The 24872-nt window shown below is 48.1% G+C and overlaps 2 protein-coding genes across 2 annotated transcripts; one reads left to right on the top strand and one right to left on the bottom strand.

The window, feature by feature from the left end:
• Window positions 1–1909: 1909 nt before the first annotated feature.
• Window positions 1910–14970, bottom strand: LOC105921786. Its single transcript, XM_036142674.1, has 7 exons — window positions 14888–14970; window positions 12488–13049; window positions 12074–12276; window positions 4329–4440; window positions 3869–4055; window positions 3561–3671; window positions 1910–2565 (listed from the first exon to the last, which is right to left on the bottom strand). The coding sequence occupies exons 2-7, from the start codon at window positions 12965–12967 to the stop codon at window positions 2120–2122; spliced, it is 1539 nt and encodes a 512-aa protein (XP_035998567.1). The 5' UTR covers window positions 12968–13049; window positions 14888–14970; the 3' UTR covers window positions 1910–2119.
• pgap2 (post-GPI attachment to proteins 2) lies at window positions 14922–23105 on the top strand. The gene is made up of 6 exons (XM_036142676.1): window positions 14922–15548; window positions 16345–16513; window positions 19514–19763; window positions 19834–19940; window positions 22018–22126; window positions 22196–23105. The coding sequence occupies exons 2-6, from the start codon at window positions 16346–16348 to the stop codon at window positions 22324–22326; spliced, it is 765 nt and encodes a 254-aa protein (XP_035998569.1). The 5' UTR covers window positions 14922–15548; window position 16345; the 3' UTR covers window positions 22327–23105.
• The last annotated feature ends 1767 nt before the right edge of the window (window positions 23106–24872 follow it).

Here is a 24872-nt window from a genome sequence, read left to right as displayed (position 1 = left end):
ACAAGCAAACTCAATAGGAGCTGTTGGACACAGCTGCGAATAGAAACAATTATTTCGGATTTCCAGAGGATTTCACCATTGAAATTCGCGAGAGCTATTGTTACAGCAACAATGCTCATGTGCATGGTGGTTGGATGTTCCAATACATCGGGTAGAAGTGGAAAAAACATTATTTTTTTCACCTTTCCTATTCATCATTCACCTTGGGCTGTTTATGCTGGATTACCTACCTGAAGAGGGAGGATTTGCCATCTAACTTCTGGCCAGAGAGAAAACACGTCGTCTGTAGCCAACATTTGGAAGAAAAATGTATTCAAGACGACATGAGAGCGAGACTTTTCTGTGGGTTTTTCTTTTTTATAATGTAGAATTTGCCGGAACATTTGTTTACCGATCAGAGAGGCGGAGGGATACGACACACTTGGAAAGGATGCTCACTGCTGCAAAGCCCACTTATGTTATGCGACATTGGTCTTACTTTTTCTAAAGTCGCTTGTAAATTTCATGAGTTGCGAGTTGCAGGGGGTTTTTTTGGGGCTTGTTTCTGAAAGTGAAGTCGATTGTTTGGGGTCTAAACTAAGTGACGCTGAAATATCCCTCCGCCTCATAACGCTGCAGCTCATCCTGACAGGAGCAGAGAGTAAACTCAGAAGGAGCCGCTCTGATTGTATTTTTCTGCAGTTTACGGCTGCAATAACTGATGATAACTGCTGAAAGTAGATTAAGCGGTGCAGATCACCATTTTGAGCAGAGATTGGTTCTAAAGATAAGTTTTATACTCATCTTTTAACATTGCGCCTCACCGTGACGTCACAAACTGGGAGGTGGAAGAACTGTTCTCCCCATGGTGACGACGAGTCAGGCTGGGGGTATGGTGAGGTGGATGGTGGAGGAGGATCTGAGGGAGCGGGAGGAGGTGGCAACGTGAAGGAGGTCTGACAGATATGGAGGAGCAAGGTTATGGATGGCTTTGAAAGTATAAAGAAGGATTTTAAATTGTATTCTGAATTGAACCGGGAGCCAGTGGAGTTGGTGAAGGACAGGGGTATTATGATGGAAAGAGGGGGTTCTGGTGATGACACGAGCTGCTGGGTTCTGAAGAAGTTGGAGTTTATGGAGGGATTTATGAGGGAGGCCAAAAAGAAGAGAATTACAATAATCAGGACGGAGGTGATAAGGCTGTAGATGAGGACAGAGGCAGTGCGCGTGGTGAGGGAGGAACGGAGGCGGTTAAAGGTATACTATGCAACCGGGGTTGATTTTCCAGCGAGGCTCCCCCCAGAGGGCGAAAGTAAAAGTGCACTGTCGTAAAGATGCTCAGCTGTTCTGGTTTCTCCTTCAAGCCAGGCGCGGTTGTTTTGAGCTTAGCAGACAGGCGAACGCAACGAAAAGTGGAAAAAACGGCAGTACAAACAATGACTAACACAGTGAAGGTATGAACATCAAGCTTCCCGCAGCGCTATCTTGGCGAGGCGGCCGCCGCCTCGCCAAACTCACGCTACCACCTCACCAACATTGAAAAAAAAAAAAAAGAAAAAAATATATACATAATAATAATAATTGAAAAAAACCTTGATATGCTTGCATGTTTATTTGACGTTAACACGCGGTTCTTTGTTGTTGCTTTCGCGCGTGCATATAGTGAATGGCAGGGCAAAAACACATGGAGTTCTCGCCGTAAAGCAAGACCGACTCTCGCGGTCTTGCACAAGACTTCTGAGCCTGTGGGTGCGGGCCGAGGGCTCCTGCAATTGCAAGTGCGGTATTTCCCCCACAGACCACCAGGGCGGCCGAGAAAACCTTTGTTCAACCTGAAATGACTCATTTAATCATCCAGAACGGTATGGAACACATTAATTAACTGAAAAATGTTGCATAGTATGCCTTTAATTGGCATGATTGGCTAGAATGCAGCAGGAAGGAAAACTTTTATTCTACTGAACGTTTTATAAACTCTTTTTTTCTATCATCCATATCCGTCTATGGATGGATATTTATCGTTATTTACCGTCCAGCTCAGTTCTGGACCTGCAGGTTTGGTTCTGGACTGAGGGGGAACGGTTTAAACCTACAGGTGAATCAGGATCTCCCACCTGGACTTCTCTGCAGACTCCAGACGTTATTTCTGCTCACTGAGCCGCTTCGTGACCTCATGCAGCAGATCCCAGACCTGCTGGGGATCCTGGTGGTCCGGCTGGTTGTTCAGAACCTGGTACCCGTCAACCTTCTCAAGAAGAAGCTCCTTCAGCTCAGCTCCATTGCTCTGCAGCTGGTTCTGGATGTGTGGCTCAGCCCGGTCCTGGTGGGTGAAGAGGATCAGGGTGCGGCTCCAGACGTTCCTCCCAAACATCTCCTCCATGAGCTCCACCGTCTCCTCAGCCCTGGTGGTGAAGTCCAGCCTGAGGACCAGCAGGACGGCGTGGGCTGCAGGCGCCGACAGGTTGATGCATCTGAAGATCTCCTTCCTGACCTCAGGGTCCGACGGCGCCGAGAGTCCAGGAGTGTCGATGATGGTCACCTCCCTGCTGAAGATGGTGGCTCTCTGCAGACAGCACCGGGTTCCTCCTGAGGAACCAGAACAGACCAACAGCTCAGCCTTAAACATTCCTGTCACCGCTCCCTCCAGTCTGACCTGAGATCAGTTTAACTCAGGATTAATGAAGTCATTGTTTGAATAATTCAGTTTATTCTCTTCATACTCAGATGTTTCCGTCCACCTGCTCAGAATTTAGTAGAACCTCCTGGAAACTGTCTGACTCGGGTCAGTTTTGGACCGTTCCTCCAGACAGAACCGGCAGAACCGGGTCAGGTTTCCTTCATTCTGGGCCTGAGCTCAGAACTTCCTGACAGCCGTTCCAGAAAACCGGACTTTGTTGTCCTTTAACCACTTTATGATCATCCTGCAGGAAGCTCCTGGAGGACCATCAGTGTCCAGGCGTCGTCCTGTCCTCGTTGTCCGCTCTCTTTTGGGAAGAACCCGTCCCTGCTGCAGTACCCCCCCCCCACCCCCCCCATCATGATGCTGCCACCGTCGTGCTTCAGAGTCAGGACGACGTTCTCAGGTTTTCCCCTAAATGTAACGATGGTCATCCTGGTCTCCTATGAAGCTCTTAGATCCTGTTTTTATCACAAATGAAATATTCCCAAAGAGGCCGTTATATAGTTAGAAAGGTTCTATTTCACTTCCTGTTTGTTTGTGCTGCTGAAGTCGGCCTCGTTCTCTACCTGCTTTATTTCCTTTAGCATCTCATCATTTTCTGACGTTCTGTTTGTGAGGAACCAGACTTTGTGTTTCTAACATCGTTGCTGCTGCCGTGCAGAAAGAAGGTTCTTTCAGGCCTAACTTGGAGTCTTCCTGCAGGGTTCTAGCAGGTTCTCCCTGGGTACTCCAGCTGAGGACATGGTTCTGTCTCTGTGTCGCTGGAGGAAAACTCACCTGACTGGTTCCTGACGCTGTAAAATAGTTTTGTTTTTTTTTGTTTTTTTCAGAACTGACATTTTTTAATTTACAGAACCTGACTGGGTTCTGTTTGGACTGAACGCCTCAGTCTGTGGGTTACCTGAGTTTGGACCGCTGCTGGTTCTGAAGGCCGTTCTTCCCAGGATGGTGTTCCCACTGGAGCTCTTCCCCACTCCGGGCCAGCCGACCAGAACCAGCTGGACGTCTGAAACTGGACCAGAGGAACGTTTCATCCAGATGTGAGGAGATCCGTGTCTCCAGATGACGATTAAAGCTTAAACAGACGTGATATTAAAGTTTTCTGGTTCCTGCAGCAGGAAGGTCAGAGCGTGGTACTAGCAGATCAGAAGGTTTTTATTCTTTTAGTTTTAATCTTTTAATAGAAATAAATCAGAATAAAGGCTGAACCTGTCAAACTCTGCTTCAGGGAGCTCTGCATCTCCAGAGGACCGCTCCATGCCGGCCACAGTCTCTTCACTTTTCTTTTAGCGCCGTCAAAATCATCTGGGTCTTCACCGTTGGAGCCATAGTTCACCACGTCTGGCTGGCAGAACTTCAGGTTGGTTCTGAGCTGATCCAGATTAAACTTTAACATCTGCAGAATGAAGACAGGGTCACAAGATGTCAGTCTGTCAGACTTCAGCATCCATCCATCATCACCATCCATCCATCCATAAAATGAAGGTTCTCCAGGGTAACCTGACCAGAACAGTGAATAACCAGCACCATACAGTCTGAACCAAAGGTTTTGTTCAGAACCTCCTCCATCAGGGAGGCGACCACAGGAGGTTCTGCAGAAGGTGCAGAGATCGTTGCTTACCAGAAACAGGCTGAAGATACCAGCAGCTGTTAGAAACAGTGAAGCTACCTGGTTCTGACCAACATGGAGAGCCACAGCGACATGATCCCAAACGTAAAACTGAGGATCGATGCTCCAGGCGTCCATCTGCCTGGTCTGGTGTCTGTGGATCAGCTTGTACCTGACAGGAAGAGACGGGACAACCTTAGAGCGTCCAGCGCTGAATCATTCAGGTAAATTTTATTTCTATAGCACTATTCCCATCACATCATCAAGTCTCTTTCTAAAGTCAGACTCCATCAGATCCTCCAGGTTGGTGAGAAAGTTTCCTCTCTAAGGAAACCCAGCAGGTTGCATCAAGTCTCTCCAAGCAGCATTCACTCCTCCTGAAAGAGCGTAGAGCCACAGTGGACAGTCGTCTGCATTGTTGATGGCTTTGCAGCAATCCCTCATACTGAGCATGCATGAAGCGACAGTGGAGAGGAAAACTCCCCTTTAACAGGGAGGAGAACCTCCAGCAGAACCAGAACCAGGCTCAGTGTGAACGCTCATCTGCCTCCACCCACTGGGGCTTAGAGAAGACAGAGCAGAGACACAGAAAGCTCAGAAGCTCACATTGACCCAGGAGTACTTTCTATGTTAGAGAAGACAGAGCAGAGACACAGAAAGCACAGAAGCTCACATTGACCCAGGAGTACTTTCTATGGTAGAGAAGACAGAGCAGAGACACAGAAAGCACAGAAGCTCACATTGACCCAGGAGTACTTTCTATGGTAGAGAAGACAGAGCAGAGACACAGAAAGCACAGAAGCTCACATTGACCCAGGAATACTTTCTATGTTAGATGGTAATAGAGAATGATCTGCCTCCCCTGATGATGTCACAGCTAACAGAACGCCAGACCAGGTGTACCTTCTATGAAGAGAAACGTAAAGGAGAACCAAAAGTTAAAAGCTGAAATAACAACAAACAATGCAGATTGGAGAGCAGTAGGAGAACTCAGCAGAGAGAGAGAAATAGACCCTGATGTCCTCCAGTAGCCTAAGCCTATAGCAGCATAACTATAGAGGTAGCTCAGGGTAACATGAGCCACTCTGACTAGAAGCTTTGTCACAAAGGAAAGTTCTATTTCATCCCTCCTGACCGCCAGAGGCGGTGCTGAAAGCACTGAATGTTCCCTTCGGGCATGCGCAGTTCGAGTAATTATACCAACAGAGTCACACCTGTGACGCCGGATGACCACTCGGAGGCTATATAGCCTGCTGTCATCCTTGGCTCTGTTCCTTTTTTCTTCTCGCAAGCGGTTCGCTAACTTCCCCGTTGTGTGACGCCCCAACGCGCGGAGTTGCGGTTTTTCCTCCGCCCTCCCAGGGCTGCAACGGGTTGATTGTGGAAGTTCTTTGGAAGGTAAGTAAGCTGTTTGTTGGTGACGGTAGCGTTCGCGCCCCCTCTCCCAGCTCACGGCTTTTCGTTACCCTGTTACCTACAGCTGGGGCTGTTGATTGTGTACGGCTAATGTTGTTAGCCCATTTCGGTTTACCAGTTTATACCTGGTGACGGCAGCGTGTTCGCCCCCTCTCCCAGTGTGACTAATAAGTTAATTTACCGAGGTCTAAAGACGACTAACGTTGTTAGTTATTTGGTTTATCAGTTTATACCGGTGACGGTAGCGTGTTCGCTCCCTCTCCCAGTGCGACCAAAATCATTTACCGAAGTTGTGTACGGCTAATGTTGTTAGCCCATTTCGGTTTACCAGTTTATACCTGGTGACGGCAGCGTGTTCGCTCCCTCTCCCAGTGCGACTAAGTTAATTTACTGAAGTGTAAAAGACGGCTAACGTTGTTAGCGCCTTTGATTTATTGGTTTTATACCTGGTGACGGTAGCGTGTTCGCCCCCTCTCCCAGTGTGACTAATAAGTTGATTTACCGAGGTAAAAAAAAAACGACTAACGTTGTTAGCTCCTTTTGGTTTACCAGTTTATACCTGGTGACGGTAGCGTGTTCGCCCCCTCTCCCAATATCAGCCTCCTTGTGTTTGCAGCCTATTTCTTGGCTCTGCCATAACTGGTGACGGCTGCGTTCGCGCCCCCTCTCCCGATTTTAGCGCATTTTCATTTAATTGGGTTGAGCCTTGCCGACCTTAGACATGGATGGCTTCCATAGCTGCAGGGATTGTGGGGCTGCCCTCCAGGCAGAGGATGGCCACGACCTGTGCCCTACCTGCCTTGGACATGAGCACCTTGTGGAGGCGTTGTCCGAGAACCCCTGCATGAATTGCAGTTTTATGCCACATGCAGTGAGGGTGGCCCGGTTGGCACAGTTGTGCCCCCAGGAGGGTTCTGACCTTCCGCCCTCTGGACAGGTGGATCCCCCCAGGCGTTCTAAGCGCCGTGGTGGGTCTGCGGTCTCAGCACCCCCTCCTCGGAGGAGACGGGCCAAACTTGACCAGGGCCTGGCCACAAGGGTGGAACAGTTGTCAGCGGAGTTGGCAGAGATGAAGTCCTTGCTGCAGACACATCGGTCTGATACCTCTCTTCCAGTGGCTGGGCTCTCCTCCCCACCCATGCCTGAACTAGTTGCAGAGGAGGACGTCATATCTCTGGCTGCCTCTGCTTCTCATTTCAGAGATGAGGAGGAGGCAGGGTCCTCTCAAGCCTCTGACAATGGGTCGTTTTCATCCCGGAGTGCAGTTGGGGAGGCCAGTGACAGTTCCATGCGGGATGTCATGTCCATGGCCCTGAAGCAGCTGCAGCTAGAACTCCCGCAAGGAGAGGTGTCCGACTCCGGGAGTGCCTTTTTCAGGCGCGGACGGGCCCCTACTCCATTTTCTGTACCTCCATCAGAGGAGTACCTTAAGGAGTTGCACGCTTGCTGGCGGGACCCGAGAGCGTTATCACGGCTCTCCTCAGACGGTCGGGTGTTGGCTGCCATGCACGAGTCGGTGAAAGCCGGCCTGGACCGTATGCCAGCAGTTGAACCAGCTGTTGCTTCACTGATTGTGTCACCAGATGAGGCCCTACGTCCTGAGGTCAGGTGCCCACGGACTCAATGCCGGGTTACAGATGACCTCTTGTGTAAGGCATACAATGCAGGAGCGCGTGCGGGACGTCTTGGCAACTCCCTGGCGCACCTCATGTTCGCCCTCTCTACATCCGTTCAGGACGCTGGTGGTGCAGCTGCAGCGGTTGGCTTTAGTGATGCGGCGTTGCAGGCCTTTGCGCTGATGACCAGAGAGCTCGGTCGAGTCATGTCATTCCTTGTCCAAGCTCGTAGACAGGTCTGGCTTGCACAGTCTCCTCTCACGGAGGCTTGCCGTAGGACCCTCAGGGGTGTCCCGGTCGTGCCAGGGGAGTTGTTTGGGTCAGCTGCCCTGGAGGCACTGGAGCGGACTATTCAGGCGCGTCAGACCAGCCAGCAGCTTTCTGGCCTTCGCAGGAGCGTACCCCCCTTTCCTCAGCGTTCAGGGCGCCCTGCTACTACCCCCAGCGTTCGGCCACGGCCTCAGACTGGTGATGGATCTGGTGGTTCCTATCCCCGTGATCTGCAGCAGAGACCCAGCAGGGACTTTCGTAGGCCAGTCGGCCGCCCAGCTAGACCGACCCGGGCCTCAGATCCTGGACGTCCTCCCCCCAGGGCTCCCAGAGGCCGAGGGGATAGAAGATGACGCCACCGGGCCAGCCGTCGGACATTTTTCCCATCAGCAGCTACGTTTCTGGGCTGCTCACTCTGTGGATCCATGGGTGGTTGCCACCCTAACCCATGGCTACAGACTCCAGTTCCGACGGCGGCCCCCTCTCTCACGCCGGGTCAAAATGACCATTATCACCGACCCGGTGAAATCCTTGGCACTAGACCAGGAGCTTTCCGCCCTCCTAGCCAAGGGAGCAATCGAGGCTGTGGATCCTCTGCAGCAACCCAGAGGCTACTATTCCACGTACTTCCTCGTGGCAAAGAAGACTGGCGGTTTTCGCCCCGTTCTAGATTTAAGGGGACTCAATCAGTACCTGAAAGTCCTTCCATTCCACATGCTCACCACAGCAGAGGTCCTTCAGACTGTCGTGGCAGGGGATTGGTTTACGTCAGTAGATCTGACAGATGCCTACTTCCATGTACCTATTGCGGCAGAACATCGCCGCTTTCTCAGGTTTGCTTATCAGGGTCGCCATTGGCAATTCCGGGTGCTCCCATTCGGGCTCTCCCTTTCCCCGAGGGTGTTTACTCGTTGCGTGAAAGCGGCCCTCTCTCCTCTGCAGGCCTCCGGAGTAAGGATTCTGCCATACCTGGACGACTGGCTTCTCTGTGCTCCCACTCAGGTAGCTGCCTCTCGGGATACGTCCCGGCTTCTTCTACAGGTGTCACGGTTGGGCCTCAAAGTCAACCTTGCAAAGAGTTGTCTGGTTCCATCTCAGACAACCACCTTTCTTGGGATGCATCTGGACTCCACTACCATGAAGGCCCGTCCGTCTGTTCGCAGGGTGGACGACATACTCCAGTTTGTCGGTCGATTCAGGCTGGGCAGGCAGTTTCCTTACAGCATCTTCCTGCGAATGCTGGGCAAACTGACATCGGTCACTCGTGTCGTGCCCTTGGGTTTGCTCCTTCTGCGCCCTTTGCAGCGGTGGCTCAACAGCTTTCACCTAGATGCCAGGCTGCACAGACGTCACAGGCTCATGGTGACGAGGCTGTGCCTCCGTGCCCTAGCTCATTGGCAGGACAGGACCCTTTTGTCCTGTGGCGTTCCAATGGGGTTAGTGGTGTCTCGAAGGGAAGTGGTCACCACGGATGCCAGCCCCAAGGGCTGGGGCGCCGTGTGGCAACACAGAGCGGTTCGGGGTCTCTGGGGACCAAGGGAGCGCACCGAGCACATAAACGTGCTGGAGCTGCGGGCTGTGCACATGGCCCTCAGGTGCCTTCTGCCCCACCTAGAAGGACGGCATGTGTTGGTTCGAACGGACAACACCTCTGTTGTTTACCATATCAACCACCAGGGAGGCACCAGGTCAGCACGTCTCCTGGAGGTGTCCAGGGATCTCCTGGAATGGGCGTTTCCCCGTCTGTCCACCCTGCGCGCAGCATATCTACCAGGGCGGCAGAACCAGGTTGCAGACTCTCTATCCCGCCAGGCACCTGCTCCGGGAGAGTGGTCTCTTCACCGCGACGTAGTGCGCAAGATCTGGAACCTCTTTGGCCAGGCAGAGGTAGATCTGTTTGCCACAGAGGAGTCAACCCAGTGCCCCCTATGGTATTCCCTGACGCTGGCTCATCCATGGCCACAGGTTCTCCTGTATGCCTTTCCACCCCTCTCGCTGGTTTGGCCTACTCTACGGAGGGTTCTCGAGGGAGGCCACAGGGTGTTGCTGGTAGCTCCGTTCTGGCCAGCACGCCCGTGGTTCCCGCTGCTTCGCAGTCTGTGTCTCAGTACTCCATGGCGTCTTCCAACAAGGAGGGACCTGCTGTCTCAGTTGGGGGGACAGATATGGCACCCCAACCCTCAACGTCTCCAGCTGTGGGCCTGGCCCCTGGGAGGCTGACTGGGTGTTCAGAACCTGTCAGACACACCATTTTGAGTGCTAGGGCGCCCTCCACTAGGCTGCAGTATGACAACAGATGGCGTCTTTTTTCTCAGTGGTGCTCTGCCCACAATGAGAATCCGGTTACCTGCTCGGTGCCCACAATTCTGGAGTTCCTCCAGTCTCTCCTTGATAAGGGCCGCTCTCCTTCGACCCTTAAGGTGTATGTTGCGGCAATTTCATGTCGTCACCTACCTGTCAACGACCGTACAGTAGGGCGCCATGATCTGGTCTCTCTTTTTCTGCGCGGTGCTCGTAGGTTACGCCCGCTGCCGGCTCCACGAGTGCCCGATTGGGACCTACCATTGGTTCTTGCGGCCCTGTGCCATCCTCCATTCGAGCCTTTGGCACAAGCGGACCTCAAGTGGCTTTCTTGCAAGACCGCCTTTCTGTTGGCTATCGTGTCGGCTAAGAGAGTCAGTGAGTTACATGCTCTCTCTGTCAGCCCTACATGTATCAGGTGGGCTTCAGATGACTCCGGTGTTACCCTGTGGCCTAATACTGCATTTGTGCCTAAGGTGTTGTCTCCTTTTCACCGTAACGAGCCATTGCAGTTGGCTCGGTTTCAGCCCCAGTCAGGTGCAACCGAGGGGTCTGAGTTATTGTGCCCAGTAAGGGCATTGGAAGCATATATTTCTGCCACCGCAAGTCTAAGACGCTCAGACCAGCTTTTTCTGTGTTATGGGGGTCCGAGGTTAGGCTACCCTCTTTCCAAGCAGCGTCTGTCTCATTGGATAGTCAGTGCCATCTGCCACGCCTACGCTGTAGGTCGCCGCTCCCTGCCAGTCAGGGTGAGGGCACATTCCACCAGGAGCGTCTCTGCTTCCTGGGCGGCTTTGAGAGGGGTCCCTCTGGAAGCAATATGTGCTGCTGCATCATGGGCTTCCCCGACCACCTTCACGAGGTTCTACAACGTCAATGTGACTGTCCCTCATCCACTGGGTCAGGTCCTTTTACAAGGTTCTGCTGGGCCCTCTCAGTGAGGTATGTGCTCAGGATTCCTTGTGACATAGTTGGCATTAGTCATTCAGTGCTTTCAGCACCGCCTCTGGCGGTCAGGAGGGATGAAATAGAACGAAAGTTACGTATGTAACTACGGTTCTATGAATCCCGGATGACCGCCAGAGCTTCTCTGTCACTCAGAATCCTTGCTTCTGCGAGAAGATTCTGTAGGAACAGAGCCAAGGATGACAGCAGGCTATATAGCCTCCGAGTGGTCATCCGGCGTCACAGGTGTGACTCTGTTGGTATAATTACTCGAACTGCGCATGCCCGAAGGGAACATTCAGTGCTTTCAGCACCGCCTCTGGCGGTCATCCGGGATTCATAGAACCGTAGTTACATACGTAACTTTCGTTTTAAGATTAGTCTTAAAAGTAGACGGGGTGTCTGCCTCACGGACCAAAACTGGGAGTTGGTTCCACAGCAGAGGAGCCTGATAGCTAAAGGATCTGCCTCCCATTCTACTTTTAGAGACTCTAGGAACCACCAGCAGACCTGCAGTCTGAGAGTGAAGTGCTCTGTTAGGAACATACGGGGTAATCAGAGCTCTGATATATGATGGAGCTTGATTATTAAGGGCTTTATACGTTAGAAGGAGAATCATCAGAAGCTGCTGTTACTCCCTGTTACCAGGAACGACGTTTACACCCTACAATGCTGGGTGATATGGCTTAAACATAAAATCTCAGATCTTATTATACCAGATCCAATTAATTGTTTTTTCTCCTCCTTTTTATTTCATAAAAAATTATTTTAAAAACGTGTTTTTATGTCAAGCATTTCCTCTGGGAGTCGACCTGAATTCAAACTAAATCCAAGCTGTGAAACAAGATGGCCGCCCTGCCATTAACAATGAAAATATAACTAAATGTTTGCTGCTAGTTTTACACAATAAACTGAGAACTGGCTTCACTTCAGTTGTGTAACCTCAAACTAACTTTAAAAAATAGGTCATTAAATTGCCTCGTATTATAATAAAAAAGTTTCCTCTTCATAACATTCTGAAAACATATTTTCCTAAACAAATATTCAGCATTGCTGCTGTTTTCTTCATGGAACCCCAATGAGAAAATAAAATCCAGGTTTTCACAAAATCAAATCTTAATAAATTCTAAATTTAAATGAGTTTATTGAATCGATTTATCGCCCAGCCCCCCACAGCGTCTCTCCATGCTGCTGATCTACAGAAATACTCAACCTGCTTCACTTTGACCGCAGGAACCAGGACACCTTTCTCCTCACCTGTGACTGGCGCACATGGCCTCTGGCCTCCAGATAAAACGTCCGTCTCTGTAGACGCACACAGCGTCTGGGTCGTCACTCAGCAAAGGCAGCCTGGAGAACTCCTCATTGGCTGGACTGTGGACCAGAACCACGTGCATCACTTCCTGTGTGTACAGCACGGTTCTGTGCATCCGCATGACGGGCTGGGCTCCACAGCAATACTGAAAGAGAAGGAAACGGAACCATTAGAACCCTTTGGTACCGAGACGTCAGCAGAGGAGGAGACCTAAACGTGTTTGCAGGAAAAACGGCTCAAAGGGGGTCCTGGAAATCGTGATGGATCGCTGCCTTTAAACTCTTAGGACCCGAGAATTGTTGGTAAGAGGCTTTTTTGATACCTAAAAAAATGTCTGACCCATGGAGGGTTCTTACCTGGTCTCTGTAGGCCGTCAGCACCTCCTCCAGGGGGAAGGTGAAGCGGTACGAGCCCAGCCGGGACGTCTCCAGGAAGGCTGGAGAGGTGGCAAACCTCCACAGGAAGTTCTGCTGCTCAGCAGCTTCCTCCTCCGTCTGGTCTGGGAACGTCTTCTCCAGGAGCCTCAGCTCAGCGTCCTTCATCTCCTCTGGTCCCACAGCCAGACTCCACCATATCAGGGATCCTCCATATGGATCCCTGAAGCCTCCATCCTCCCTGATCCCTTCTAACCCTGATCCTGTAGTGTCATGTTTCAGAAGACTCACCTGGAACTCAGGTTTAGGATATTCTGGGATGTATACTCTGTACAGGTATTTGTGGTCCAAACCTGCGTCTCGAGCTTCTTTCTGTAGATCACTGAGCTTCAAGAGGCGACGTTCAACAAAATGCTGCGTAAATCCTCTCCTGTTAGTTTCTGTCTGCATGGTTCGGTCCATCACGGAGCAGCAGGTTCTGTCAGTAATTCTGGGAGGGTTCTCTTCACTCTGACAACCTCAGAACAGATGAGTCCGCTCTTACCTGCAAACACAGCAAAGCCCTCACAGTAAGATTGATGTTGCTGATAAACGGTAAAAACCTTTATTTATTGCATCTTTCTGGAATTATCTTCTTCTTTTTTTACCGGCTGGAGTCAACATTTCTTTATTTTATTTGTCTTCATTAGTTCCGGTTTTAATCACGTAGAATGCCTGGTCAGCGTGAAAGTGGCGCCATATTTATTGACCAGGAGAACAGTGGCGCCACCTGCTGGATAGATCCATTATTACGCCCCTGTGTGTCTGAAGGTGTGTTTTTTATTTCATTTTTTACACTTCTAATGATCCAAGAACTGATCAGAACATAGCTGAGGTACTCAGCTGGTTTTTGAACTGAACAAATCCACCAGATAAATCAGTAAAACAAAGAATTAAAATTACGTTTAACTTGTGCAACGATAATAAATACATTTATTTATTTATTTATTTATTTCGGGTAGCGGTGAGCTGTCTGGTTCATCAACACCACAGTTTTACAGATTAAACCTCATAAAGAGATAAAACAACGATCTCTGGATCTGGGCTGTAACTAAACCAGTTTAGACAAACCCCTCGGCACCTCATGTGATTTCTGGCGTATGGCAGGCCGTTTTAACATACAATTGGCTTCACCTCACTTCACAAAATATCTTTAATAGATTTTTGATTGGACATAATAGTTAAGATATGACTATAACCTATAAACAGGTATTTATATTTTGACGAGGCAAAATACCATTTCAGATATCTCTCATTACATTCTGACTAGTCTAAATGACGTCAAATATACCATTAGTTTGTAACAGGCCTCCAATTTAGGATATCTTCAACACATTACTTACTAACTCAAGGTATATTTCAGATATCAACAATTAAATTATGACTAGTCATAAGGTAAATTTGACATATCTCGGTTTTTGATCTGACTAGTCATAACTCCAATAAAAGATATATCAAATTACCTTGTTATTCAAGATATGTTGAATGTATTTTAATATATCTTAAAGTAAGATTCAACTAGTGCAAACTGAATTGCAGAAATCTTCAAAGAAAACAACGGCCAGGCAAAAATATATTGTAGATATCTGGAATAGTATTTTTGTCTAGTCAAAATTGCTTTGAAGAAATCTCAAAAAGAATTTGATATCTTGACCATTTTTTAAAATCTATACAGCCTTTGTATTTTAGATATCTTGAACTATCATTCTGACCAGTCAAAACCTGCCATTTACGTAGCATTTTAGGTGAAAAGTTTAAGGCATCTTCACTGCCGTTTGCTATTCAGTGGTCATCAATGTCAGGTATGTCCAGTGTTAATTCTCGTGTTAAAAACACGATGTTTAGTGCTTCAGCTCTTGGTCGATATAAATTAAGCAACACAGATGAATCCAGACATCTAAAAATGTCGTTTTGACTCGTCATAATTAAGTTTAAGATATCTTGATCATAATTCTGTAAGTGTGACCCTTCAAATGACGAATCAGGTGAAGTCATCTGAGATATCTCAAGGGGCATTTTGATTAACCAAATGTGATTAAAGATATCTTGAGTCATTTTTCTTATTAGAATATAAATGCAGATATCTTAAAATAGCATTCAGGTTAAAACTTGTTTTTTTATATCTTAAATGTATTACTATTAGTCAGTCAGAAGAAGCCGATTTTATGCTAAGACGACCTGCCATATCCTGCAGCAGCAGAACTTCTCCACCGCTGCCTTAAATCAAGGTGGAACACCTGAGCCACCCAGGTGGACCTGGGAGGGTTTACCTGCAGAACCTTCATCTCCACAGGTTCCGGAGAACCAAGAAGAAGAACCTTTAACTCACAGAACTTCACTTACTTTTCACTTTTCCTGCTTCCCAATCCCGCCGCAGCTTGAACCAGCTGGTCCCCAACGTAGGAAGTGACGTCACAGAAACCAAACTTCCGCGTGTCTTTGCGTCTCCACAATCAGATGATCCCCACAGATCCATGGTTTCCGGAACCGCTCAGATACCAGAACCAGAGAGTCCCGGAACAAGGGCCAGACTGGAAAGCGGACCGGGTCCAGAACCCGTCTAGAACGTTAGAACGTTCCCCCGTATTTATTGGCCCAGGACTGCATTAAACGCTTTTATTTTGAAGGAGGAGACGTGGCCGGAAGTCGGCGTAGCTCAGAGAGCGAAGCAGCTTGTTTGGAACGGAACCATCAACCTGGACCGATAAAAGAACCCAACGCGGTTCTGGGCGGATCGGTGGGACTTTTGAAAAGCTGCGGGTGCTGAGGACAAGCAGCTTAACTGCCGAGGAGCCGCGGAGCAAGGCAGGGGACCAAAGTTCAGCGCCAAGTTTAGCCGCGGAGCTAACCTGAGATAAGAGGATCAATGGGTCCGCCGCGGAGCAGCTGACCGAACCGAACCGAACCGAACCGGAGCGAAACCTGTAGAGGTCAGATCGGTTTCACCTGGATCAGAGAACTGATGGTCGGCTGCTGACGTCACTCCATCAACACACCTGAGCAGGTAACACGTAGCCTGTTGAGAGAAGTTCTGTTCAGCATCTCTGATGGTACCGAGACCAGCTGGGGCGGGTTCAAAGCTGGGTCCATGTCCGGCAGCTAAAACTGGAAAGTTCTGACCCAAAATCACCGAACTTTACTCAGATGACGTCATTAAGGCGTTCCTACTGACGTTGAACAGGTTCGGGTCCAGGTTGGTACTGTAGAACCTGCTGGTTCCGCCCAGAAACGCAGAACATCTTCAGCTTTCATCACCCGGTGAAACTTTACAGCTGAATGATAAAACTGTTTATTAAACTTTATTAAGTTTATTAAACAGTTTATTAAGCAGCTATTATTAAAGGTTCTGTTAGTAGACCCGGGTCAAAGACCGGTTGGTACCGGTTGGTTCTGGTTGGTGCTGTGATGAACTATTATTTAGTTTCAGGTCATTAAATGTAATTTAATAAAAATACCGCCTAGTCTGTCGCTTTAAGAGACGAAGAACCCGACTGACAGCACCAAGTAGGCCCAACAGGTCCAAAGATGATCCAGAACCAGCCGCTAATTAAGGCCCAATGATCCAGAACCAGCCGCTAATTAAGGCCCAATGATCCAGTTTTAAGGCCCAGAACCAGGGTTCTGGTTCGGCCACTAATGGACCCAGATGGAGAAACGATGTCCACACCCGGGTTCATTGTCAGCCGAACCTGACAGGTTCTGAGGCCCAGTCGGTTCTGGTTCCTGTGATCGGATCAGTCAGGATGTGTCGGTACCGCCTGTTTCTGAATCAGGTTCTGGATCCCATCTCTCTCCCTCAGGATGCTCCAGGGCCTGCTGAGCAACCTGGACCGGGACCGGCCGCTCATCCGGGTCCGCTTCACCACCTTCGCCGTGGCGACGGTTCTGCTGCCTCTGACGGGCCTGCTGGTCTGCCTGGTTACCTCCCTGCTGTACCACTATGAGGACGCCACCTACACCCACTGCCAGGTGAGGTCCAACAGAACCGGGTCAGGTTATCTACGTTCTTAGTCTTAGTGGAAGGACTTTAGAACCGGGTCCATGTTCTCTACGTTCTTAGTCTTAGTGAGGACTTCAGAACCGGGTCCATGTTCTCTACGTTCTTAGTCTTAGTGAGGACTTTAGAACCGGGTCCATGTTCTCTACGTTCTTAGTCTTAGTGAGGACTTCAGAACCGGGTCCATGTTCTCTACGTTCTTAGTCTTAGTGAGGATTTCAGAACCGGGTCCATGTTCTCCACGTTCTTAGTCTTAGTGAGGATTTCAGAACCGGGTCCATGTTCTCTACGTTCTTAGTCTTAGTGAGGACTTCAGAACCGGGTCCATGTTCTCTAGGTTCTTAGTCTTAGTGGAAGGACTTTAGAACCGGGTCCATGTTCTCTACGTTCTTAGTCTTAGTGGAAGGACTTCAGAACCGGGTCCATGTTCTCTACGTTCTTAGTCTTAGTGAGGACTTCAGAACCGGGTCCATGTTCTCTACGTTCTTAGTCTTAGTGAGGATTTCAGAACCGGGTCCATGTTCTCTACGTTCTTAGTCTTAGTGAGGATTTCAGAACTGGGTCCATGTTCTTTACGTTCTTAGTCTTAGTGGAAGGACTTTAGAACCGGGTCCATGTTCTCTACGTTCTTAGTCTTAGTGGAAGGACTTCAGAACCGGGTCCATGTTCTCTACGTTCTTAGTCTTAGTGAGGACTTCAGAACCGGGTCCATGTTCTCTACGTTCTTAGTCTTAGTGAGGATTTCAGAACCGGGTCCATGTTCTCTACGTTCTTAGTCTTAGTGAGGATTTTAGAACCGGGTCCATGTTCTCTACGTTCTTAGTCTTAGTGGAAGGATTTCAGAACCGGGTCCATGTTCTCCACGTTCTTAGTCTTAGTGAGGACTTCAGAACCGGGTCCATGTTCTCTACGTTCTTAGTCTTAGTGAGGATTTCAGAACCGGGTCCATGTTCTCTACGTTCTTAATCTTAGTGGAAGGACTTCAGAACCGGGTCCATGTTCTCTACGTTCTTAGTCTTAGTGGAAGGACTTCAGAACCGGGTCCATGTTCTCTACGTTCTTAGTCTTAGTGAGGACCTCAGAACCGGGTCCATGTTCTCTACGTTCTTAGTCTTAGTGAGGACTTCAGAACCGGGTCCATGTTCTCTACGTTCTTAGTCTTAGTGAGGACTTCAGAACCGGGTCCATGTTCTCTACGTTCTTAGTCTTAGTGGAAGGACTTCAGAACCGGGTCCATGTTCTCTACGTTCTTAGTCTTAGTGAGGACTTCAGAACCGGGTCCATGTTCTCTACGTTCTTAGTCTTAGTGGAAGGACTTCAGAACCGGGTCCATGTTCTCTACGTTCTTAGTCTTAGTGGAAGGACTTCAGAACCGGGTCCATGTTCTCTACGTTCTTAGTCTTAGTGAGGACCTCAGAACCGGGTCCATGTTCTCTATGTTCTTAGTCTTAGTGAGGACTTCAGAACCGGGTCCATGTTCTCTACGTTCTTAGTCTTAGTGGAAGGACTTCAGAACCGGGTCCATGTTCTCTACGTTCTTAGTCTTAGTGGAAGGACTTCAGAACCGGGTCCATGTTCTCTACGTTCTTAGTCTTAGTGGAAGGACTTCAGAACCGGGTCCATGTTCTCTACGTTCTTAGTCTTAGTGAGGACTTCAGAACCGGGTCCATGTTCTCTACGTTCTTAGTCTTAGTGAGGACTTCAGAACCGGGTCCATGTTCTCTACGTTCTTAGTCTCAGTGAGGACTTCAGAACCGGGTCCATGTTCTCTACGTTCTTAGTCTTAGTGGAAGGACTTCAGAACCGGGTCCATGTTCTCTACGTTCTTAGTCTTAGTGAGGACTTCAGAACCGGGTCCATGTTCTCTACGTTCTTAGTCTTAGTGGAAGGACTTCAGAACCGGGTCCATGTTCTCTACGTTCTTAGTCTTAGTGAGGACTTCAGAACCGGGTCCATGTTCTCTACGTTCTTAGTCTTAGTGGAAGGACTTCAGAACCGGGTCCATGTTCTCTACGTTCTCAGTCTTAGTGGAAGGACTTCAGAACCGGGTCCATGTTCTCTACGTTCTCAGTCTTAGTGGAAGGACTTCAGAACCGGGTCCATGTTCTCTACGTTCTTAGTCTTAGTGAGGACTTCAGAACCGGGTCCATGTTCTCTACGTTCTTAGTCTTAGTGGAAGGACTTCAGAACCGGGTCCATGTTCTCTACGTTCTTAGTCTTAGTGGAAGGACTTCAGAACCGGGTCCATGTTCTCTACGTTCTTAGTCTTAGTGGAAGGACTTCAGAACCGGGTCCATGTTCTCTACGTTCTTAGTCTTAGTGGAAGGACTTCAGAACCGGGTCCATGTTCTCTATGTTCTTAGTCTTGGTGAGGACTTCAGAACCGGGTCCATGTTCTCTACGTTCTTAGTCTCAGTGAGGACTTCAGAACCGGGTCCATGTTCTCTACGTTCTTAGTCTTGGTGAGGACTTCAGAACCGGGTCCATGTTCTCTACGTTCTTAGTCTAAGTGAGGACTTCAGAACCGGGTCCATGTTCTCTATGTTCTTAGTCTTAGTGAGGACTTCAGAACCGGGTCCATGTTCTCTACGTTCTTAGTCTTGGTGAGGACTTCAGAACCGGGTCCATGTTCTCTACGTTCTTAGTCTTAGTGAGGACTTCAGAACCGGGTCCATGTTCTCTACGTTCTTAGTCTTAGTGAGGACTTCAGAACCGGGTCCATGTTCTCTACGTTCTTAGTCTTGGTGAGGACTTCAGAACCGGGTCCATGTTCTCTACGTTCTTAGTCTTAGTGAGGACTTCAGAACCGGGTCCATGTTCTCTACGTTCTTAGTCTTAGTGAGGACTTCAGAACCGGGTCCATGTTCTCTACGTTCTTAGTCTTGGTGAGGACTTCAGAACCGGGTCCATGTTCTCTACGTTCTTAGTGAGGACCCAGAACCGTCCTCAGAACCGTGTCTCTGTCCACCCAGGTGTCCAACTACCTGCCGTCCATCAGCGCCGCCATCAGCCGCCCCCCTGAGATCTACATCTGGCGCAGCTGCATCGGGCTGCACTCGGCGCCGCGCTACCTGGTGGCCGCCGCCTACTTCAGCTTCTACCGCGGCCGATTCGCCGGCAGGCTGCTGGAGCTGCTGCTGAGCGGCGTGGCGCTCCTCTGCAGCGTGGCGGAGAACACGGGCCTGGTTCTGCTGACCTACGTGGCGTCCACAGAGGCCTACAGTGAGTCTGCGTGGACGTTCTGAGCGGCGGGGACCGTCAGGCAGAGACTAACCCGTTTGTCTGTCCGCAGAGGTCCATAAATACGGCTTCATCGTCTTCATCGCCTGCTCGCTGCTGCACATGCTCATTACGGTCCGCCTGTGGCACGTCATCCAGAGGCACTACGTCAGCCCAGAGGTAACGTCACCCCGCTGTCCCTGATCGCCTTCAGCTGATCCCGGCTCCACTCGTTAAATCCTCGCTGTACATCAATAAAAAAATAAAATAAAATAATAATAATAATATAAATAAAAAATATCTTAGTTTTCTGAGGCAGGGTTTCCGCTACATGTAATCAATGATGGCGCACCGCCACGACACAATAAAAGCTGCCACACCTTCAGGATGACGTTTTAAAAATATATATACATGTTAAAACTATGTAAAGTATATATATATATATATATATATATATATATATATATAATATACCGTATATTATGTATATTATGTATGTGTATATATATATATATATATATATATATATATATATATATATATATATATATATATATATATATATATATATATATATATACCGTATATTATGTATATTATGTATGTGTGTATATATATATATATATATATATATATATATATATATATATATATATATATATATATATATTAGGGCTGGGCAAGTTAACGCGTTAATTTCGCGTTAACTCATTAGCCTATTAACGGCGATATTTTCTTTAACGCGCATTAACGCATGTTGCACACATGCTTTTATTTTGTGAAGGTCTGTTGCTGCGGTGTAGGGGTTTGAATCAGAACAGTAGGTGGCGATAATGCACCAATAACCTCGCTGTCAGCCAAGCCTCGGATTCAAAGAAGAAGAAAGGTGCTGGCCGGAAAAAAACAAAGCCGACATGCGGAAGGCGGTGTTTCCCGCTTAGGCGAGGCGGTGAGTTGACGGCCGGAACAAGTTTTGTGCGGAGCGGAGCGGGGAGGGTCTGCTTAGACGCCGTTGGTGAAGTCGCTTCTCGTTTCAAAGTATCCATGTGCTTTTGCCTGTTTTTCCTGCCATTCACTATATGCACAACAACAAAAAACCGCGTGTCAACGTCAAATAAACGCAAGCAACGCAAGCATATCGAGTTAGCAAGCATTTCAGTTTAAAGTTCTTCCAGCATGGAATATGACAGAAACAAGTTAGTTGTAACCACTGCCAAGTTAAACTTTGGTATTGAACATAAAATGGTAATGCTGCTCCCTGCTGTTACCTCAGAAATTGCCTGTTTTTGGTTGATTTTTTCCCCATAAATAATTCCCTGTCAGTGGCAATAAGCTTTAATTTATTATTATTGCTATTTTTTGTTTTACATGTTTAAGTTGAGCTTTAAACTAAATATGTGTTACCGATAAGTGCTACAAATGTTACAACACTTTTGTTCATATGGCAGCAGAACATTAAAATAAAAGTGCTCTTTACACTACTTTTGAATTCATTCTTGGAGTTTGTAAATACAATGCGATTAATCGCGATTAATCAGGGCGATTAATCGCGATTAAATATTTTAATCGTTGCCCAGCCCTAATATATATATATATATATATATATATATATATATAATATACCGTATATTATGTATAGCCTATATTTCCGCATTTATACTAACCATAATCCTAGTTTGAAATTCCATCCAGCTGCTCAGTAGTTGCTAGCCGTCCAGTCGCTGCTAGCCGCCCAGTAGCTGCTAGCCGTCCAGTAGCTGCTAGCCGTCCAGTCGCTGCTAGCCGCCCAGTAGCTGCTAGCCGCCCGTTAGCTGCTAGCCGCCCGTTAGCTGCTAGCCGCCCGTTAGCTGCTAGCCGCCCGGTAGCTGCTAGCCGCCCGGTAGCTGCTAGCCGCTCGGTAGCTGCTAGCCGCCCGGTAGCTGCTAGCCGCTCGGTAGCTGCTAGCCGCCCGGTAACTGCTAGCCGCTCGGTAGCTGCTAGCCGCCCGGTAGCTGCTAGCCGCTCGGTAGCTGCTAGCCGCTCGGTAGCTGCTAGCCGCCCGGTAGCTGCTAGCCGCTCGGTAGCTGCTAGCCGCCCGGTAGCTGCTAGCCGCTCGGTAGCTGCTAGCCGCCCGGTAACTGCTAGCCGCCCAGTAGCTGCTGGGTCAGAGCTGCGGTGATCCGATCGGCCAGCAATGAACGGTTCTGACCCGCTGAAGCAGCAGAACTGTTCAGGTGAGCCGGGTCTTCACCTCTGGATCTCTTTTCTTCTGATTCAGGAGAAGACGTCCTTCCTGTGGAAGACCCGCCTCTTCCTGGTCAACATCAGCTGCTGCGCCGCCGCCGCCTACTTCTTCAGACGCCACAACAAGTACTGCGAGACGGGAGGTGAGTCCCAGCGCCCGGCGCCGCCGTCGTTCTGAGCGTGTTGACCTCTGACCCCTCTCTCCCCTCCAGTCTACACCCTGTTCGCCGCCTTCGAGTACATGGTGGTGTTCTCCAACATGGCGTTCCACATGACGGCCTTCTGGGACTTTGGGAGCGCTCAGGTGATGGTGGCCACGCCGCAGGAGGACAAGCGGTTCTGAGCTGGGGTCAGCTGCAGGCACGGACCGGTTCTGGACTAGAACCGGGTAGAACCCACAGGAGGAGGTCCAGGATGGTCTGACGCTTCACCGGCGGTTCGGTCCAACAAAGAAACGGGATGAAAAGGAACCGATCCGGTTCAGATTAACCAGGTTTAACGGTTTAGAGACAGAACAACCGGACCAGAACCTGGCACGGAACCGTCACAATGAAAAAACCCAGAGAACAGTGATAAGGTTCCTTTTCCTGATGGGTTTCACAGCCACTGGTTCTACAGGGAATTATCTTGGATCAGAACCAGAGGAAACGTGTTCTGCACCCTGACTTCTGGTTCCAGATCCTTCTGGTTCTGCTCCCAGAGACCAGAACGGTTCTGGACCTTCAGCTGCTACTTTCACAGAGCTGCTCCGCTCTTTGACCCGTTTGAGGTCCAGTTCTCACTGTGGACGGGAAGATGTTCTGAAAGGATCCAGAGTGACGAAGAACAGCGTTTGTTCTCCGGGTCAGAACCCGACTGGCCCGGGACATGGAAACGGGCCTGAGACGGGTCGGCAACCTGTTTTCTCCCGAGTGGTTCTGACTTTCTGTTCAGGTTTGTAAAAAGGATGAAGACGTCCGACCAGGAAGTTCTGACAGAACCAGAACCATGAATCTGTGTAGAATGAACCGTGTCATGTAGACGGTTCTTCCTTTGACCCGTTTAGTTCATCGCTTTCAGTTTGGACCCAAAGTATTTCATCAACACTCAGCCTGGTTTAGCTGCAATAAATCTATGAATTAATTTAATTTATTATTGAGTTTAAGGTAAAAAGTCAAACTAGTATGAATTAATTTTACTCATTTATTTAAAGGTGCATAGCCGCGTTATTTAACTTTTTTTTATTCATACGTCAGCAGCTCATTCTGCTTTTATGAAAGATTATCACGTCCTGCTGGAGTATTAGTTGTTATTTTGGTGTTTTACTCTTTGGGTCGGTTCTTCGTACGTTGCTTAAAACATCCGAGATCAAATGACACATCCAAGATGATTTCATCCGGCTAATCCTGATCCGGCTAATTGGGTTCTTCCAACACACCTGTTGTTTATGATTAGTATCACTGGATTGAGTTATCTGAGATAACTGCGCGTTCATGCGTTTGTTTAAAAGGGGAAATGTATCGATAGTAGAAACAATGATCAGCAGCGCTGCTATTGGCTGTTCAGCATGAACAAAGAACGCCCACAGTTTTTCTCCCAAGCAGAACAAGAGCTTTTAATGGAAGGTTATGCCGAATTTGAGTCATTAATTAAAACACCTCAAAATCTGTTAAAGCCAGGAGAGAGGGCTGGCAAAAAGCAGCAGACAAATTAATGCGTAAATACTGTCCATGGTAGATGTTTCTATCACTTTCTACAGTATGAATTTTAGCATTTTAATAATCTCATATTTACTTTGTTCTTTTATATCAGAGCCTCCATGGGACCCACTAGAACATGGGGACAAGTAAAAGTGAAATACAAGAATATTCTACAAAATGGTAGCCTTTAATTATTACACTTTATTTTAAAAAGGCACTTGTTATGTCAAGAGATCCAAATTTCAGTGTCATTCCTTAGACACTGGAAGTAAAGGACACGTGCAAACTGGAAATTTTAACAAAAAAAAATCTTTATCCATAAAAAATGAAAATCTTCCTTTTCCAAGTCATCCACAGTCTACACGGTAAAACTGTATTGCTCCGTGTCTAGATAATCCATCCATAGTTTTTTCTAATACAATATACGGCTCGACAGGAAGCAAGCCTTTCAAAGTAAAACTAAACTTCACAATAAAATGGCCTGAACAAATCTTCTTACTGAATAGGATAAAAATAAAAAACAAACCATCATACAAATAACTTAAATATTTTCTATTTATGGCTCCAACATCACTTTTTCCTCTTTAAAAGCCACTGTTAAATGATGTTTGTCTGTTTATAACAGCCACCAAGAAAAATCTCTCTACTGTCGCGCTGCGCTAAAGGATCATGTCTATTGCGCAATACGCGATTAATTCGAAAAACTCTGCAAATTATTCTTGCACCTTCCGCAACAGGTTGCTGTCGTAAAAATGGACATGGCTACGGCAGACTTCCCTATCTCCTCCGCTTATACAGCCGTGATCTAATCTTGTTTACATGAAATAAGCCTGCTCTCGAGCAGGTTTAAGCTGGGGCACATGTTGCTATGACAACAAGTGCAGAAAGTCTTTCGAAGAACCAAACGATCCAATATCAGGTCAAATCGTCAACAATGAAATCCTGCTAACTGAGTTAGCGACGTACGAAGAACGGACCCCTGGTCTTTGCTCAGTTTTTAGTAAATAAAGCCTTTTAGTGTTTATTTACCATTTTAATGGAAGTATGTACTGAGCATGTGCAGCAGGGGTTAAAACAAGGAAGTGGCTAACGGCTATTAGCATCTCCCAGTGAAACAATGAATAAAGGTCCAAGATCCAGAGGAAAGCTAAAATATATGATTCCTGGAGGGAAAAGTCTGGAATGTCTCTGTTATTAAAGTATGTCAGAA

Source organism: Fundulus heteroclitus, chromosome 11, assembly GCF_011125445.2.
Source record: "Fundulus heteroclitus isolate FHET01 chromosome 11, MU-UCD_Fhet_4.1, whole genome shotgun sequence".
Taxonomy (NCBI): Eukaryota; Metazoa; Chordata; class Actinopteri; order Cyprinodontiformes; family Fundulidae; genus Fundulus; species Fundulus heteroclitus.
This window is presented reverse-complemented; position numbering and strand designations above follow the sequence as displayed.